Genomic DNA, 15,211 nt, shown 5'->3' with positions numbered 1-15,211 from the left:
TGGGCAATTAACGAAGAAAGAAGTAAATATACGGATTGCGTTTTTTTTTTGTTTTTGTTTGTCTTTTTCTTTTTAATCGGAAGTTTTTACAGCAAAACTTGAAATAATTGTTTGTTTCCCACGTGCCGCCGCGCCGCTATTTGCTGAGATTCGATCACGTGCGTGATCCGATCAAATGCCGTGCAGGAGAGTAGACGATGCACGTGCACCGGCGTACGTTCCCCTGCTTTTAACTGCTTTTAAAATTGGGTTATTTATTTACAGAATACCTACATCGCCTCGTGGGCATTATCGTAGGGGGGGGATCACGAAATAACAAATAACAGTGATTTTCACAAACAAGAAAAAAATACATCATTGTCTGAGATACTGACCAGCTCCTGTTGCAGCAGGTTCCAGTCTTTGATTGTTTGAACAAAAAAAGAACTACCAAAATTGTTTGTTTTATAACAGTACTCAAAAACCTTTTCAGAGTTATCGAACCGCGCTGACATGTAACTTGGTTTATACAAATACTCATTTCTATCAATGCCAGTTTCATTATAATAAATCCGATGAAAAAACTTCAACCTTAACTTATACCTTCTAGTGTTTAATGATTCCCATCCCAGCATGGCTTTTATTTCAGAGATATGGGGATATTTATACGGCGTGTAGTTGGTCAGCCATTAAAGTTGCAACGAGTCACACGCTGTAGATGAGCAATTTAGCCAGTGCAGTACAACCGCTAGCCTGGGGTCTTTAACGTGCACCACGCAGTAGTGATACACGACCGCACGCCGGTAAGATGCTCATCCAGATCGAAACGGGCAGGGGTGGGGCTCGAACCCAGGATCCCTGGGTTCTGCAGCGCGAGCTTTCGCTCCACGCGCGTCGAGCTGGGTGTCCACTCGGCCGCCGATCCCCCCGTTCCCCTGCTTCTGAGCGCGCCGCGCGCCTCGAACTCACGGCGCCGGTATTCGCCGAATTCAGTCACGCGAGGAGCGGGATCAACATGCCGTGCAGGAAAGACGGCGCTACGGGGATGAACACGCAACTCTGGCTCCCGTAGGGAGTCTATACAGAAACTCTAATAAGGTCTATAGCAACAAGACCCCACGTGAATCGACAGCATCCGAAACGAGCTGCAAGTAGCTCACACAAGTTCAACCGCCAGTCCTTCTTTTTTTGTTCTTTTCGTTTCTTGCCTAAAATGGTTGGCATAATGGCATAACGCTATCTAATAATAATATTAATAATAATATTTACAATAATAATAACTTTTATCGAATGCAAGGTACACATACAAAAACAGACCTGCCAAAGCCTCAATGGGCTTGTCTGGCAGGGTCTGGCAGTCAGCAAACGAAACACACACACACATACAGAGTACATAAGTTAAAAAGGAAACGAAATCAGAACCGAAACCAAAGTCAACCATTTTTTTTTTTTTTTTTTGGGGGGGGGGGGGAGGAGGGGGTGTTATACGTTAACGTTTTTCAGTGCTTTCTTCAGTTTATACCTTGTTGTGGCGTTAATAACACACGACGGGAGTTTATTAAATCATGCAGGGACATAGTACAGTCGGGTTCTTTTACTATATCCTGTAAAACACCGAGGTGTCCAATATCGCTATTTCGGTCTGAGATTACGGGCAGGGGCGTAGGGACTCTTAAAACTGCTAGCCCAAAATGTCTATGCACGGATTCCGTTTGTTCATTTTGGGGTTTTATGTGCGTTTAAATTTAAGCTATCCAGATACAGATATGTAAGTGTATTTAGATCTCTAAAACCTATAACCGATTCATGCCGGTAACCGTCTTGGAACCACAGTTTTTTTGTTTTTTGTTTTCAAAAGCGGTTTGACGACTCCAGACGTCGACGAAACAACTCGGGCCCATTCGAGAGGCTGTCTTGCTCGAACGAACCATGTGGGGCATAACTAACGACACCATAGAGTTATTATAATGTACGCTAGAGGTTCAACTGGCGCTAGTGTCTATGCGACTTCCGTGACGCTAATTGAAGCAGACAGCAACAGTCTACTTTTGCGATGCTCCTGTGCATTCCTATGGGAAAACGCGCGTGCATTTTGTCTCTTCGCCGGAAAATAACATAGATAACTTTTGTTATTTGGGTCATACCGAATAGTATGTACCTTAATTAACATTGTAAAAGTGTAATTGCTTTAGTTATCGCATTTTTATTCATCAGTGAACGATGTTTAACTTGGTTACCTTTCAGTCCCAAACGTGTGTTCCGCAGCAGGTGTGTAAAAACAAGCGACAATTCTAAGCAAACTTACAATCAAAAGGAATATAGAATGTGTTCAAGGCTCGCCAGCATTCCGGTGACGCTTATATACTGGTAATATGCCAGTCCTGTCAGTATATGAAAATGACCCCGTCGTGCATGAGCGGATAAAAACATTCAAAACGAAAATAATAAAGTACGTGGGCTACGAAAGGTGTCTCTTCGTATTGTTTTCTCTGCCGGGCAGCTTTTATCGGGCACTTGTTCTCAAATATTTCGAGCGTGCGAGTGATATTTTGAACATAGAACAAGCACCTTCGAACAGAGCAGAAACAATAAAGTGGTACTTTTACTTATTTAAAATCGGAATATATTACATGGCCTTCAATTTATTTTGATCGTACATGCACAGGTAGTTACTGATTCAGTGTTACTGCGTAGTTCTTGCCATCTCCCTTAATTTCCAGATGTCCTTTGTTCGTCTGGCACGTATATCCCTCATGCTGAAAAGTGCCGACGTCGTGCTCGCGCTAACAGTGTCCGACAGTGCACATAACTACACGTACGAAGCGGTTTTATCACCTTTTTTAATGCAATGAATTTGAAAGAAAAACGCTGTAACTGACCAATTCTTTCGTCGGCCTGACTGAGAAATGTTCCAAGCTACCTAGTACGTACGAATTATTCGGGATATTTGCTCTTATGGTCGAGCGCAAAGAAAAAATGCACTCACTTTTTCCCATAGAAATGCATTACCGGAAGTCAATTTTCAACTGGTTGCTGTCTGCTTCAATTTGCGTCAGCACACTAGCGCCACTTGAACCTCTAGCGTACATTATACTAACTCTATGAACAATACATAATGTCAAACTGCTTCCAGGACTCTTCCGTCTCGGTCCCGTCAGTGTGAAGGCGGTCAAGAGAGGAGAGATTCTCAAACCCTACGATTGCCCGTTCGTCTTTGCTGAGGTGAATGCAGACCAGATCTCCTGGCGCTACTTGGGCCCCAAGCAACCCCTCAAGATAATTAAAAAGAACACGGACAAGTACGACTTTCTCACTCAAACGTCTACTAGCGCCACATTGTGGAGCAGTATTATAAAACAAACAAACAAAAACGTTTTTTTACGTTGTTTTTTTTTTTTTTACAACATTCTGCAGACCATGATGGTCCAAGCAGGAGTGAATGCGACAGAATACATTGTGCACAATCCAAGAATATATACACCACAAAATCTTCGACAAAAATATGTTTACATATGATTTATTTACATTTTTAGACCGCGTACCCCGAGATGTCTCTGAATTCTTTGTGATGTTTCTCGCGGTCTTGAAATGTTTGCCAATGGTGCTGTCTTAATTTTTTTTTTTCAATAATAATAAAGCACAAACTGTCACATGTATACTCCCGGACAATATGATCTGCAAAACTACATCTGGAATTCTGCTATGCCACCGGTATCCACAAGCTCCACTATATTTCGATTTGTCATGCGGTTTAGAAGTGGGCCTAAACTCTGCGTGTCAATCTTAATCAGGACAAGATCTTCCACAGAAACCTGGCAAGTCTGCCACAGAAGCATGCCGGGTAGTTCGCGCTCATACTGTCCGCTATAATGCACGCTGCGAAACAACCGTGGAGAAGGATTTTGTAAAAACTTGGGGGATGCTTAAGCTTTGCCTTTGATTCGCGACTCCAACTGTCTATAGGTGGCGCCACTCATTTTCCAAAATGGCGGTTGTAGTGAGGGTCGGAGGTGCGTGCCGGTATACCAGTTGCTGACCTGTCTAGTGTGCTGGCTTCACTGAGAGACACACATTATTTATGTTTATACGAGGAAGCTAGCGTGCTACGAGCGCAGGTCATCTGTTTACCCTGAAGACAAAAACGGTGTTTAGCGTAATATTTACGCCAGGAGGCACGTTTTAATTCTGGAACGAAACCGAAACTAACCTATTTTTTTAATTTCATTTCTCTTCTATCTCAAGATGTGTCTCGCAGCGTAATTATTTAGCTAAACGAGTTGTTCGCGGAAACTATTCTGTGACATACCTGTCCGATCCAGGCGCTTCAGTGCCTCTTTAAAGCCAGGGTCTTTCTTACACCTTAAAGGTAACATAGGATATCGTATTTGTTGAAAAAATCGGCACTGATATTTTTGTGTTCCTACTGCCTTTTATCGCTCAGATAATTGTCATGTGAGATAATAAACTGCGGGCCTTTTAATGGGTTTTGGGGTAATTTAATGATTAACTGATTTAACATTATTCCTAGCACGAAAATAATCAGTCCAAAATAAAACAAAAATCTCCACGGGTGATGCTTCACAAAATGTATAAAATAAGAAACGCTGTTCTTACTACAAAATCCCAAAGTCGGAATTCAAGTCAGACAGCAGAGTTGTGTGTTGTTTAAAGCAACGCGTGACGCATAGGACTTTATATTACAACCAGTGTTTGACTATCTTGATAACGATCTCAGAGTTTCTTTGTTTTTTTGTATGCTAAGAATAAAACAAATCGATACCTTTCCGGAAAGACTATTATAGTTAAATGGCTTATTTTTGTGATCCAGGCGTTTATTGGGGACCTACATTGCCGCAATTTGTATGACTAATAATAATAGAATTAAGATACTTAGTACGCACTTTTTCAAGCTCCAATATAATTTGTCGCTTATGATCTAAATTCAAACGCGCGAACAACTATGGCAATAAAGAATATGCAAATTATCATCACTGGTTCCAATTGCAGCAGTTTTAATTAACACTGTATAAAGATAGTCTAAAATGAAAACATTCCAACAAATCTGAGAAATCCCTGTAAAATTACATGAATCGTGAGTAAAACATATGGTGCTATCAAAGTCGCAACTTTTGACAATTGGCTAAACTTTCAAAGTCGATGCCAATGCTTCCGGACCAAAAGCCACCCCCCCCCCCCCCCCCCCCAAAAAAAAAAAAAAAAAAAAATGGGACTTTGATTTTTTTGTTTTTTTATTTACCAATATTTTTAGAGCATGTTTATTTAATTTTTACGTGCCGTCACTTTGCCCATCTCAGCCTTTCCTGTTCGAAGGAACGCCTACCCGCTTGCACGTCTCCTCGCTGCAGCACTTTTCGTTGGCGTTGGAAACCCGTACAACGCTGTACATGCACTGGCTAAATTTCCTGTCTACAGCGGGTACACCAGACGCTATTTTTAGACCGACTAACTTCCCGCCCTAACCTCCATACAAGAAAGTTTAACTTTTCTGCGCACTGCGCATCATAGTAAACGCTCAATTTAATTGTGCTATTATAAGACAGCAGCTCGTTCTTTGAATACGTTTCAAAAATACCGTAACCATGGAAAGCAACATGTCACTTGAGGAAGGAGATCTTCCTCCTAATAAGAAAAACATGTGTAAAAAACATTATGATCAGAGCACACTAAGCTATGTCTATTGAAGGAAGCAGCTAAGTTAAAGAATATTCTGCTGCCGTTCTTTTAGGATAGGGCAGCGCATCAGTACCAAGGCAGTCGGCTGCTGGGACAGGGAAGACTTGACCGACAGCTACAAACAACCAGAGAGTGAGTATACAATTCGAGGCAATTTTGGGAGGCGCCAGAAACAAATGAAGTGCTCGTAAATGCTGAAACAGAAATAGATTTAAAAAAAAAAAAAGTCACAATCGAGAAGGAAATGTTTGTAGAATCAAGAAAACCCTTTGAAGTGGAGCTCTGCAGTGCGCATTGTTTCAATGCGTATTCTTTTTCGAAAGTCACGCACTGCATGGTGCTTGTGCTTCCCACAATGCTGTACGAAACTCTCGAAATAGTGAAATAAAGTACTGTCGCAAAGACTCGATCGCGTGCGACCCTCCTCCCCCCCCCCCCCCCCCCCCCTTCCCCCATTTCGGGAAGCGTTTCTAGAAGATGGCAAAAACGCTCATTGATATATGTGATTTATAAGCCGTGAACGTGAGGTGAGATTTCGTGGAGTCCCATTATGTTCGCCAAATGTATATAATTATCGATCCTCAAGATTTTGAAGGATTACTTATTTTGCCATGTCAGTTCAACAGCTTCATTGTCTCCAAAAGTAAGTCAAATGTAATATAGCTTTACCGTATTACTGTTAAAAATACTGGAAACCCTTTAGTATATTCGTTCACTGTTGACAAGGAACCAATTACAAAAATTGCCGATTCCCTGCCTTGTCCTGAGAATGAACTGAGATGACAAGTGAGGTGCTGCAGAGTGCACACAGATTACACACTATCATTCCTCACCAAGATTCAAAATTTGGCAAAGGTGCAAAACTTATATTTTCACATGACGTGACATCATATGACATTAGTTTCACATGGTCATGTAACGTCACTGACTTTACTGTGTCACGTAACGTCACGTAACGTCACAAGTTCCCTACTAAATTTAGCAAACAAATTTTCCGTTATATTTAGCGGGGAAATGCTTCAAGTGACGTGACACTGTCACGTGGTGTCGTATGACGTCACAATTTCCCCGCTAAACTTAACCGGGAAACACTTCGCGTGCCGTTACAGTGTCACGTGACACTGCGATTCCCCCGCTAAATCTAGCGGGAAAATATTCGCTCTAAAATAAGCGGGCCACAGCGTACAGCGTACACACACCCCGGCTCCGCTGCAGAACCTTATCACAAAGGGCTGTCGCCGAAATGGCGCTGATTTTTGTTGTCTTTTGCCGTACACTTCAGGAACCAAGGAAGAACGTGATGTGGTCCTGAAGGCTCTGCGGGAAAGTAACCACGCCTACTCTCGGTACTACCTAAACGTGGACCTGGAGGACGTCTCCTTCGACTTTGACCGCCTGGAAGACGTCATGATCGGATCGGACTTCGTTGTGCGTATGGGGCGGGCGCCTTCCGTCGTGCCGGGTCGCGAGTCCAGACAACCTCTCTGGTATCCGACTATACTCTGTTTCAGCATACCTTGGCCAAGAGCGAAAGCTACAGGCGCCTCGAGCCAATCGGAGTGATTGAGCGAAGCACGTGACATCTCTCCATGTGAGGAGTGCACGCCGACGGTGCGTTATTACGTGCAGCGCCCCGGTGCCCTGATTTTCTTGCTGTGGAAGAAGGTTGCACCATTTGCCAGATTGTGGTGAAACAGAGTATAAAGCTCCGCTCCTTACAATCTCAGCTATAAATCTATGTTGCCGATAAATTAGCCTCGTGTTGTACAGTGATCTTGTCACATCCATGTGGCAAGATCACTTCGCCTGAAAACAGACCAAGTATACGAGCCCTTCTCCTCGTGTTTCTAGTCAGGCTGTCCTCGGGTAGGAGCTAGGAAAGAACGTTACAATAAACAGAAAGTGGGGGATGCAAGGGGTTAAGCTGGAACTTCGTATTGGTGAGCATTCATACTGAAATGAAGAGCCCTGAGTAAAGAGATAAAGCCAGTCCGTGTCCTTTGAGATGTAACAAAGTCTACCAAAGGCATTTGCGGATAAAAATGGACGCCAAATTTATCCATGAGGGACACGACACTTTCGCCATAAGGCTAGCTAACCTTCTCGAGACTGAAGTATTCTCGAGCTTATCAATACGTGCCTCCCGTTGTACTAACGCTGAAATTGCCATATTCATCTGGGGAAAAAAAGTATAAAACTTTCCTATGCGTGTCATTTAGCACCAGGCGATAACTATAAGCGCGCCACGTATCTCGTGTCCGAAAATCTCTTTCGCAAAAATTACTTAATGTTGACAGTGTATCAGAAGCACAAAAGGGGTAACAGTCGTTTAAATTATTCGCCTCATTAGACTGCACTTTTCCCCACTACGACTATCCCAAAAGGATAGCACGAAATACGCAAGTTTTAGCAACACGTCGAGTACTGGCAAAGCACAAGCTAATTTTTTTTATCGATATCATTAATGGATGATGCAAGTAACAACTGTGACGTGTCTCGAGTGACACGCGTAATGGTGCGGTATATTATGTTATGATATTAAAGTATATCACAAACTCTGCAAACAGCTTATGAAACAAATGATTGAAAAGTAAGTGAAAAGTTTCTAAACGCAAATTTAAAAATTGTCCCATATATCATTTGCGAAAAAATAGTCAGAGTGCAGGCGAGCTGGTGTAAGTTGAACATGATTGTAAACCTGAGACTGGGGCAGGAAGAGAACACAACAGAAGGTAGTAAAAGAGGAGGCAACGTCTCCTCTTTTACTACTTTCTGTTGTGTTCTCTTCCTGTCCCAGTCTCAGGTTTACAATGATGTTCATATCATTTGCCTCTGCTAATGTTGTATCTGTATGTTTGCCAAGCTGGTCGTAATACAGATGAAAATTCGCTTACAGCCGACTTTGCATTGTCACTATGAGCCATTTTGTTCGGTTCCAGTTCAAACTAAAGGCGTCCAACAAGAATGCTGCGAAGGCTTATCCAGCCCAGGTTATCATCCGGGTTGAAGTAATGAGCTACACAGGAGCTAACAAGATGCCCATCAAGGTCAACAGTTACAACGTCATGATCCCGCCTGGCGAAAGTACGTCACATCTTTGCTTATATGTTCTGTCATTAAGTTCAGCTATGTGAAGTGCGTCAGCGTTTTTCATTGACTAAACGATACTACGCGAAGACATGCTATTATTCTAAGACAAGTACATAAAGTTTTGATAAGAGAGGAATGAATGTCTTCAAAGAAATCTGTTTTACTTCTTTTTTTTTACTTGGGAGGAGAAGAGGTTCATATAATAATAATGGAGAACAAACTAATATGAAATATAAGATTCAGCGGGAGTGTTGCAAGTTGACACTATTGCAGAATATGGGCGCCATAAACCAGTACACACTACTACACACGCCCCGAAGTCGGGCAGTTCAGAAGTGCGTTCGAAGCTTCCGAATTAACCCATACAAAAATGGTCTATGGTCGTCTATGGAAAATTATATGGCTGGCTATCACCACCTATGGCCCTCTATGGTCGGCCATAGAAATCCATAAAGACAGCTACAGCCAGCTATAGAAGAAGCTATGGCCCTGTGTCTAAAGGCTGGGAACCAATACATTTTCTTTACCCGCCTATTCGCGACTCCAGCGACCTATGGCGGCTGAGTCCACGTCGCATCGGTTCGGCCGGGCCACCTGAACAGGTGGCGCGTTAAATTTAACATATTTTATTTTGTTTAATGCCCAATTTTATAGGTATTTGAACTCAGACGGTTAAGTGTAGCCGGTGCACATAAACTTGCAAAGCATAGTTTTGTTTTCCCGGAGTTTTTCTGTTCTTTTCATGTCAAACTTTCGTTTCGGAGATTTCGTTCAAAACCGAAACTATGGGCTCCGGAGCAACGGTAATATACTAATCAGTTTCGATCATCTGAGGAAAGCGGCGATGACCACAGAATTGTTCCACCGAAAGCAATTTTCAGCTAACTCGCATGCCCCGACCATGCAACTTATCTGTCCTCGAAATCGAGCTTTTGTGTGTTCAATGCAGAACCTCTCTGCATTGAACTTTGCTTCGAATCCTGGACGGAGAAAATGAGTACAGGGGTATAATATAAATATTGGAGGCGCGATAGATCAAAATGCCGTGACAGTTTCTGACGTTGCGAGACTCGTTGCGAAACTCGTCCCCCACCTTTTGAAAACAGGTAATTTCCCTCATTCATCATTTGCAGCCAGCAGGTTTTCCTGAATCAAGTAATTGTGAAATCAACCCAACTCCTTCAGTGTGGTCCAGAGGCTTTTTCGGCGAAAAGCAGCCAAGATGAATAGCCAACGCACCGACCGGCGTGGGTGGCTCAAACTTGAAGCTAACCGAACACAACCAAACTCAAGAAAAGCAGCTATCGAACCTTCCCATTCACTTGACTGCAACATTGCCTCCAGTGAAATGCCTCGTCTGTCGTCCTCAGTCCACTGTTCTACGTCCCTATAAAGAAACCACTTATCAGTTACCAAATAGTCGTCACTTTGAATGTGATTCGAGACAGACAAGAAATCAAAACCTTTTTCAGTGATTCCTCCCCATCCAAGAAATCGAAAGCACGCGACCGTGTGTTGTGGAGTAAACGGGCTTTCAAACACGTGATAGAATGAAACAATCTACTGAGCCTTCGCCACACTAATGAACACTCAGGGAAACTTAAGAAATTTTCGGACCTTCGTGAAATTACACTGTTCGCCACCGCGTCGACAGCACATGTTTGCGAAAGCCACCAGAGACGCGGAGGGGCGCGGAGCGACCTGGTCCGGCTGGTTCCCGGTTTTCCCGCTTGGTGGCGTCCGTTTTGCTGGAGTCGTGAATAGAAAATTCTCTGGCCACAAGTCTAAAGATTGGGAACCAATAGATTGCCTTTAACCGTCTATAGACAATTTTATGGCCCCGAGTCCAAAGACAGGGAACGAATAAAATTTCTTTAGACGCTTGTAGAAAATTATATGGCCCCATTTCTAAAGACAGCGAACCAAGAAATATTTTTTTACCCGCCTATAAAAAATTCTTTGGCCCCGAGTTTAAAGACTGGAAGCCAATTAATTGTCTTTACTCGTCTATAGAACAATTTATGGCCTCGAGTCTAAAGACTAAGAACCAATAACTTTTCTCTCACGCCTATAGAAAATCACTACCGGCGCTTACTTTTTTAGTAAAAACACTCCACGTTAGAAAATTAAATCAATACTAAATTTCTGTAATGCCGGTGACAAACCATGACCCAAGATATGTTCTCTGCTGTTGCAATGAGTCGTGAAAATCAGTAATATTGTTTGTTTGAAAAATCCATTAAAATACTTGTGACACAATTAAAATTAATTACTACCCCCAAAAGTGAAAATAAATTACAATGGCGACGAACACTGCAGTCAAGCAATAGCTTGATTGCAATCTTCAGCACCAGTGTACTGCATGTCATCACTGCATTGTCAACGTAATTCATCAAACTTATTAAAAAGATAATTGATAAATTTTAGTTAATTAGCCTAATGATCTACATTTGCTTTTTTCATGGTGTTGAATTAAGAGAAAGGGGCTATTCCAAGAGACAATTCAAATAATGTATTAAGTACGAGTAATATTTGCTCCGCCTCTCCGTGTTTTTGCGAAAAATGATGGGTCACCGGCAAAGTCGGATTAAACAATTAGACTGTCATATATACAGCTAGTGCGAACATAGCATACGTTCGCACTAGCTGTGTACATGGCAGTCCGGTGTTGCTGCGTTGCTGCTGTTGTGTGGGGTAGTGTTCTGCTTGTGGCCTGTGTATTCTGTGTATTCAGAGATGTATGTATATCTACCATGTAGCGTTCACAAGTTTGGGAAACTTGAAGTAAAATGTTTTTAGAGTTTGCTGGCTAACGAGAGCCATAGGATAAGCCATAGAGAAGTTTTTAGCCAACCATTAGACAAGCTAAAGAGCCAGGGGTTTCCCCAGGATTCTAATCAAGGGGGGGGGGGGGAGGGGGGGGAGGCGATGCGAGGCGAGGCTAGATAAAATATAAAACTGTTTCTTTTTTAGTCCACTAGCTAAATTACAGACGTCTATTAACCAAATGCTCATACCCGCAATGTATGTTTCCCTTTCTCTATATATACACCTGAGAGGTGGTGTTTTCTACTTAACCTGAAAAAAAAAATTTTTATTTTATTTTTCCCTTTTTTTTAAATTCAAGGGGGGGTGTCCAGGAAAACTAGGGGGGGGGGGGGGGTCTAGGGAAATCCCTGTAGAGAGCGCTATGACTGGACAGCGATAGGGCCATAGACAAAGCTAAAAAGGCCCATAAAGGCGATTACAAAAAATGCTAAAGACAGCCATAGGAAATTCTTTAGCTAATTGGGCCAAATAGCTAAAGCCGACCATACAAAGATTTTTCTATAGTCGACTATAGGACATTTTTGTATGGGAACAAAGTTTTATGGCTTTATATATATACACAGATCTGTAGGGAACACATCCAACGTTATCCCCAAGTACTTGTTCAATCTCTAGCGTGATTTCAAGAGCGAAAATCAAACGTTTCGAGTCAAGGACGAGACCAGAAGCGAGCTGATAGCCTAATATAGTTTGATCGTTACGGCATAAACAGAAAAAAAAGTAATGATGGGAAAGTTTCAAACACAGCGAACGCATATTTTAACCGAATTTTGTTCGTGTCAACAGATCATTGTTGCCGAAAGAAAACAAAAGCATACGACCACCGATGAAAACTATTCCAAATGCAGCAAACGCGGCTGCGCTTCGGTTCTTATATGTTTTCTTTAATGTGTCCTTGTTGAAAATTTCCTAGACTTTAGTAAAATCACACTCGACCTAAGAACCAAAAATGAACCTTTCGTATGCAAGGCCGGCTTGCTCGGGACGCATGGTACCATAAATAAGACAAGTCTTGTTCTGTCGTTCTTATTCAATGCTGAAGTAATGCGACTAGGAACTGTGAAGAACCTGTCAATTTCATGTGCATTGCAGGAGCTAGCCGGTTCAAGTGTTGTCGTATTCTAGTTATGACAGCTTGAGAACGGCAGGGACGTCTCTTTCAGATGCCCTACCTCCAGAACGCGCTCGTTGCGTTCCGTCGTCCTTTGACTGCGCGTGCACGCTCGAAGCTCATTATAGAGGCCGAAGTATTACCGAAGGCAGGAACACTGGAGGTGGGACAACTGAAACACATCCCTGCCATTCTCCTCCTGTCAGTGATTGTGATCATCCAACTCCTCACTATTGGTGAATTCGGGTGGTCAATCGCCGGCCAGACCGAGCCGGCGGATCCGGCAACCAGAAACGCGCCGACGGCACACCACGTGACCCTCAGCACCCGAACACGAAACGCCAGACGGTGGCAGTTAACTTCGCCTCTTACCCACGCGACACCGTTAGCGAGAGGCTGTCGCCGCCGTAGCTGCCGTCACCCATGCAAGGAGGATAAAAGGGTAGGAGAGGGCATGACGTGAGCCGCGTAGCCTCCACAACATACCTAGGTAGTAATTCAATTACAGTAATGAATTACTGTAATTTAACTACTTTTCTTGGTAATTTGTAATTGTAATTATTTACTTTCGGCCAAAAGAAATTGTAATTTAATTACTTTGTAGTGGTAGTCATTGCAAAATTCTAGGCACAATTACAATTACTTTTGCAAAACCTTGCGGCGCCGACGGAACCTCTCTGAAAGCCTCAGCGCTCGCACAAGCGGCCTAGCTCTCGGTGAAACACTCGCACAAGGACACGCACTCACAGACACGCACAACATAAATAGCGTCGCATTGTTTGTTGTTTTGTTCCTTACTCTGCGGGCTGAGAGACAATCCTCTTTGGAGCCTACCTCAACGGCGCCGTGTTGCGCCGTCTGCTGTGCGAGCAGCAAACAGTAGCGTAAACATGAGAAAATATTGAAGGAAAAAAATTGAGCTTCAGCTTTCAGCCAAGGTTGGAAACTTATTTGTCTATGAAGTTATGTTTCTTCTTTTTTTTTTTTTTGCCACTTTTTTTACGTCCTCCTTCCAGTATTTTTGTGTTCTTTTCAAATTTATTTCCCGTTGGTTTTACTCCGGATATTATTTGCATAAGCACTTTGTAGACTGACCTCGCACCTGTGACTAGTCACCAATGATTTGGGAGCCCCGACTCGGCACTTATATATTTCTGAGCTATTATAATTTCAACTCGATGTATATAATTTACAACACCATGATGTTTGTATGTGAATGTGATCGTATTAGCGCGTGTGGAGTTTACCTTTATATTAACGCTTCTAAAATATTCTTATATGACGAATTGCGCATTTTAATTTACGTGGTTAACAAAAGTCTGTCAACCCAGTTTTTTCTTTAGCGATCTAGCATCCTCCAGCGTATAAACTAATTTATTATTATTAATTAAAATATAAGAACATAGTACTTCAGGGCCCCATACTGTCAAGTTATATCATGAATTTCACAAAATTCATAAAAAGAAAGTACAATACGTGAACAATGGAGTAAGGAATAAACAAATACGTTGCATTCTATACAACTCGTTTAAAGTTAAATGGCCCAAGTCGGGTTGCTCTCAGAAATAAGTAATTGTAAAGTAATTGCATTACTTTTGAAAAGTAATTTGCGATTGTAATTTATTACTTTTCACGTAGTAGTAATTGTAACTGTAGCTAAACTACTTTTGAAGCAAAGTAACTGTAATTGTAATTAAATTACATTTTGGAAGTAATTTACCCATGTATGCTCCACAAGCCATGCTCCCTCGCCTCGTCTCTTTCTCATTTTCCTCCTTACTCTCCTCACTTACCAGCCCAACATGACCACATCACGTGACCGTAGCTAGCCTTCGTCTAGCCTTTGATCTGATAAAACCTACCGGACGGAGCGCGCGCAAGCCTGCAAGGAATCATTCTACAATCAACCATCCATCTCGCACGTGACATGTCACGCGCACCAATCGCCAGTGAGATCTGCGGTCACGTTGGGCACAATATCGTTTAAACGTTTTATGACTAGGCTTCACCAATATTGCAACGTGCACCCTCCTAGCACTTATAGCTCCTTGCACCCATGTGTACCAACGGCTTGGATTGACTCGAGTAGTGACCGCTGAAGTTACTTCAGATCAGTTTCGCTCTTTCGTTCATCTTTTCTCACTGACCTTCTCTCCCATTTCGGAAGTGACGACACCGGATACAGTCTGGCGCCTACTCGCCCGGCCCTTTGGAGCTCGGGCCGAAAAAGCGCAGGAAAGTCGCAGGTGCTTGCAGAGGATCCACCACCTGAACAGTGCGCGCCGGCTGGAAACTGACCACGCGAACACTATTGCCGGTTTTCCGGCAAAATAACCTGCCGACGATTGACCACCCGCATTCGCCATTAGTTACCGCAGTGGCGTCGGAACATAGGAAAAGGGGGGGGGGGGGGGGGGGGGGGGTGCGGCCAGCGTTGGTCACCTCTCTCCTTTACACATTTCAGACATTTCTAGTCAGAATTGGGGGAAGGAGAAACAAATCCCCTCT

General features: G+C 42.9%; 1 protein-coding gene across 1 annotated transcript in view; it reads left to right on the top strand.

Moving 5' to 3' along the window:
- LOC8029823 (annulin-like) overlaps positions 1 to 15,211 on the top strand; it is a 63,610-nt gene that overhangs the window by 43,627 nt on the left and 4,772 nt on the right. The window contains exons 10-13 of the mRNA XM_042287412.1: positions 3,113 to 3,278; positions 5,726 to 5,805; positions 6,956 to 7,101; positions 8,613 to 8,757. Of these exons, the coding sequence (XP_042143346.1) occupies positions 3,113 to 3,278; positions 5,726 to 5,805; positions 6,956 to 7,101; positions 8,613 to 8,757 (537 nt within the window). The remainder of the gene's footprint in view (positions 1 to 3,112; positions 3,279 to 5,725; positions 5,806 to 6,955; positions 7,102 to 8,612; positions 8,758 to 15,211) is intronic.

Source organism: Ixodes scapularis, unplaced genomic scaffold (genome assembly GCF_016920785.2).
Source record: "Ixodes scapularis isolate PalLabHiFi unplaced genomic scaffold, ASM1692078v2 PGA_scaffold9__187_contigs__length_104089568, whole genome shotgun sequence".
Lineage (NCBI taxonomy): Eukaryota > Metazoa > Arthropoda > Arachnida > Ixodida > Ixodidae > Ixodes > Ixodes scapularis.
The sequence above is the reverse complement of the archived record's forward strand: the minus strand, read 5'-3'. Positions and strand labels throughout refer to the sequence as shown.